At 38.2% G+C, this 4,062-nt stretch overlaps 1 protein-coding gene across 1 annotated transcript; it reads right to left on the bottom strand.

Moving 5' to 3' along the window:
- Nucleotides 1-1,479: 1,479 nt before the first annotated feature.
- Nucleotides 1,480-3,776, bottom strand: LOC102600998 (elongation factor 1-alpha). Its single transcript, XM_006343393.2, has 3 exons — nucleotides 3,641-3,776; nucleotides 2,778-3,252; nucleotides 1,480-2,697 (listed from the first exon to the last, which is right to left on the bottom strand). Exons 2-3 carry the CDS (start codon nucleotides 3,237-3,239, stop codon nucleotides 1,813-1,815), a joined length of 1,347 nt encoding a protein of 448 aa, XP_006343455.1. The 5' UTR covers nucleotides 3,240-3,252; nucleotides 3,641-3,776; the 3' UTR covers nucleotides 1,480-1,812.
- Nucleotides 3,777-4,062: the final 286 nt, after the last annotated feature.

The raw sequence follows: 4,062 nt of genomic DNA, 5'->3' as shown, positions 1-4,062 counted from the left end.
AAGTATATTTTTGGGAGTAGTATTGAGCACCGATATGGAGATGTGAGTTCATATTAACTCAAGTGTCCATAAACCATTAGCCATCATGGGTAGTAAAGGATCATACTTTTTAGATGATTCCTTAGTGCTTTTTAGCATAGACTAGTGGATCCACTTAGTTGAAGCGTTCTATATCACGGCAAGATATAGGACAGTTCTGGCAGTGTGGACGAGACGTTGTATCATCACTTAGGCTCATAGTGGTGGTTGTCGGTTAGAGAAACTCCCACAGTATTATATTACTTTATATGTAACTGAGTTGCTATTGTATTTCTTTAATACATTGAGTTGTCACCTATTGTTTTAAATGCTTTGTATAAACTGCACTATTATTATTGTTTTTACCCTGCATTTGAGTTGAGTAAAGCCAATGTAAGTGTTTTTTTTCAGATTCCTTTCAAGCTTATGTCATGTTTAGTTTTTCCCTCGCATACTCGTACATTCAATGTACTGATGCCATTTGGCCTGCATCGTTTTAAGATGCAGACACAGATAACCATGATCAGCATCCAGCGCCTCGTTGATCCAATTGAGCACTCAGAGTCAGTTGGTTATTTTTCAAGATATTAGATTTTGCTTTTATTTTGTAACTCAGGATGCTTTTTTATACTTCAAAGCACGATCCATAATTTTTGTACGAAACTGTCGTGCGGAGTGTCACTTGTCTTTTGATTTGTTATGACTCTGCCACTCGCACTAATATTTCTTCTAGATGCATCCATGTCTTACCCTCACTATTCTTTAAATATCGTTCAGGTGCTAGATATACAGGATTAAGTAATATTTATTACTCCAAATAAAAATGTTTTCTCACTAGCTCATCTCATTCAATAATAACACATTTTCAATTATTCCATTACTTTCCCTGTCTCTCAATATTCGTAGTTTAACCTCTCTTTTTATTTTTATATCTATTGTCACTTTTCCTTTACTTGGTATAAAATTTAATGAAATCTTACATTTTGGTCTATCAACTGATCCCAATAGGGTACCTCAATATATATACATTTTTGACATGAATTGCAGGATTTACTAGTTGCACAACGATTACAAAAAATATTAGATCACAAAAAAACAGGCACATCAATTTCAGAATTGTGTAATGCTGGCATATATCACTTTAAAACTATCATTAGATCAAGGTGCTAATACTTTGGAGCTATTCTCTAGTGAAGAAGATAAATGTGAAACTATAGATATTCAGGGTTAGAGAGAAGGTGGTGGCATTGTTCATTTCTTTCAAATTTTGATTCACTTATTCAATTTTTCTTCAGTGTGCATAGGTTTGATTCTCAGAGATTGTTCAGAAAGAAAAGGCTGTTGAAGCAATTTAACGAGTCACTCACTGCATGGCAAACAAGGAGACTAATATTGCGCGGTGATATGGGATTGTGAGACTCACATCAAATAAGAGAATCGAGTAAATAGCAAGACGAGAAATGAGAAAGAAAATATTCTCAAATTTCACAGTAAAATAAATATGTTTGGTAGTGACTGACTAAAGTTCATCATAAAATAAAACCAGGTAAAGAAATAACCACCAGAGGGCCTATTGTCATTGCCTATCAAGCAACTTGGACAGGACCAAATTGCTCAATTACTCCACTGTCCACATAAGAGGCTAGAGAACCATGACAAAAGCTTCTTGTAGCCATACCCAAAACTGGTAAAATGTTGCCCAAAACAAAATTGTAAAAAACTTGTGCAAATAAACAAAACTAGTTCATCCATGCTCATCAAATGCACCTCCTCACCAGCATCAAACTGCTCTGTTCACTTTCCCTTCTTCTGGGCAGCCTTGGTCACCTTGGCACCAGTTGGGTCCTTCTTGTCAACATTCTTGACAACACCCACAGCAACAGTTTGCCTCATGTCCCTCACAGCAAAACGACCCAATGGTGGGTATTCAGCAAAGGTCTCAACAACCATGGGCTTGGTGGGAATCATCTTAACCATACCAGCATCACCGTTCTTCAAGAACTTAGGCTCCTTCTCAAGTTCCTTACCTGAACGCCTGTCAATCTTGGTCAAGATCTCAGCAAACTTGACAGCAATGTGGGAAGTGTGACAGTCGAGCACTGGAGCATATCCATTTCCAATCTGGCCAGGATGGTTCATGATGATGACCTGGGCAGTGAAGCTGGCTGCCCCCTTGGCTGGGTCATCCTTGGAGTTTGAGGCAACAAAACCACGCTTAAGATCCTTAACAGCAACATTCTTAACATTGAACCCAACATTGTCACCAGGGAGTGCCTCCAGGAGAGCTTCGTGGTGCATCTCTACAGACTTGACTTCAGTTGTCAAACCAGTAGGGCCAAAGGTCACAACCATACCAGGCTTGATCACACCAGTCTCAACACGACCAACTGGGACAGTTCCAATACCACCAATCTTGTAAACATCCTGAAGTGGAAGACGAAGGGGTTTGTCTGTTGGCCTCTTGGGCTCATTAATCTGGTCGAGAGCATCAAGGAGGGTTGGTCCCTTGTACCAGTCAAGGTTGGTAGACCTCTCAATCATGTTATCTCCTTCAAAACCAGAGATAGGGACAAAGGGAATTTTGTCAGGGTTGTAACCAACCTTCTTAAGGTACGAAGAAACTTCCTTCACGATTTCATCATACCTAGCCTTGGAGTACTTCGGGGTGGTAGCATCCATCTATAAAAAATAATAACAGAATTAGCATGACATATACAGCTCTAATTAACAATTAATTCCATCTACGAATAAAAGCAAACCTTGTTACAGCAGCATATCATTTGTTTGACACCAAGGGTGAAAGCAAGCAATGCATGTTCACGGGTCTGACCATCTTTAGAGATACCAGCTTCAAAACCACCAGTGGTGGAGTCGATAATGAGGACAGCACAGTCAGCCTGGGAGGTACCAGTGATCATGTTCTTGATGAAGTCCCTGTGACCAGGGGCATCAATCACAGTGCAGTAGTACTTAGTGGTCTCAAACTTCCACAAAGCAATATCAATGGTGATACCACGCTCACGTTCGGCCTTAAGTTTGTCAAGCACCCAGGCATACTTGAATGACCTCTTGTTCATCTCAGCAGCTTCCTTCTCAAACCTCTCAATAACACGCTTGTCAATTCCACCAAGCTTGTAGATCAAGTGACCAGTGGTAGTCGACTTTCCAGAGTCGACGTGGCCAATGACCACAATGCTGATGTGAATCTTCTCCTTACCCATGATGCTTTAGAATCTAAAGATCATCGGAAAACAGAAAACCAAGAATTACTTTTTTGACAAACATGGTTACCAAAAATAATTTCTAAAAGAAAAACTCTGGGCTAATGGTTCTACATGAAACTTAGATCTGACATAGAATTAGTTTGTTGACAAACTAGAAATCACATTTCTCCATCACAACAAACATACTAACATATATCTATAGAGAATTCAGTCACCAAAACATGCAAATAGTTGTGGATTTGCCATATCAAAAAGATCTGAACCTGTATGCAGTAAAAACCAATTCGACCAAGAAAAAACAAGCATATGAAACCAATTTTACATTCAAATCTTATAATTCAAACACAATTATATTAGCATTCACTTTTATTGGATAAATAAATAAATTTAGATCGAACCTTTTGAAGATGAAGAAAAGAGAGAGCTTCGCTAAACCGGTGGCTGCGCAAAAACAAATAAGCGAAGCGTTAGGGTTTTACAAATGCAGAGACTGATACTTTATAGCCGAGGAAGCAAATGCTCCATTAGGGCTTTTTGGGAATCCACTACATGCATTTACTTAAATCTCCTTATTCTTTCTCCAATTATAACCACGTTTAGGTTTGTTCAAGGGCTATAGTTGTAAATCCCTAAATTCGGAAAAAATATAAAACAAAAATTATTTCTTTTCTAGAGAGTTTCAACATGTTAGTTTAGGGGTATTAAATAAAAGTTTAAGGGGTCGTTTGGTAGAGTGTATAAAAATAATACCCAATAGAGTGTATTAGTAATGCATGTATTGTTATACTTGTATTAGTTATGCATAGATTATTTTTTATGC

Source organism: Solanum tuberosum, unplaced genomic scaffold (genome assembly GCF_000226075.1).
Source record: "Solanum tuberosum cultivar DM 1-3 516 R44 unplaced genomic scaffold, SolTub_3.0 scf00044, whole genome shotgun sequence".
NCBI lineage: Eukaryota > Viridiplantae > Streptophyta > Magnoliopsida > Solanales > Solanaceae > Solanum > Solanum tuberosum.
Note: the sequence above shows the minus strand (reverse complement) of the source record. Positions and strands in the feature narration are given on the sequence as shown.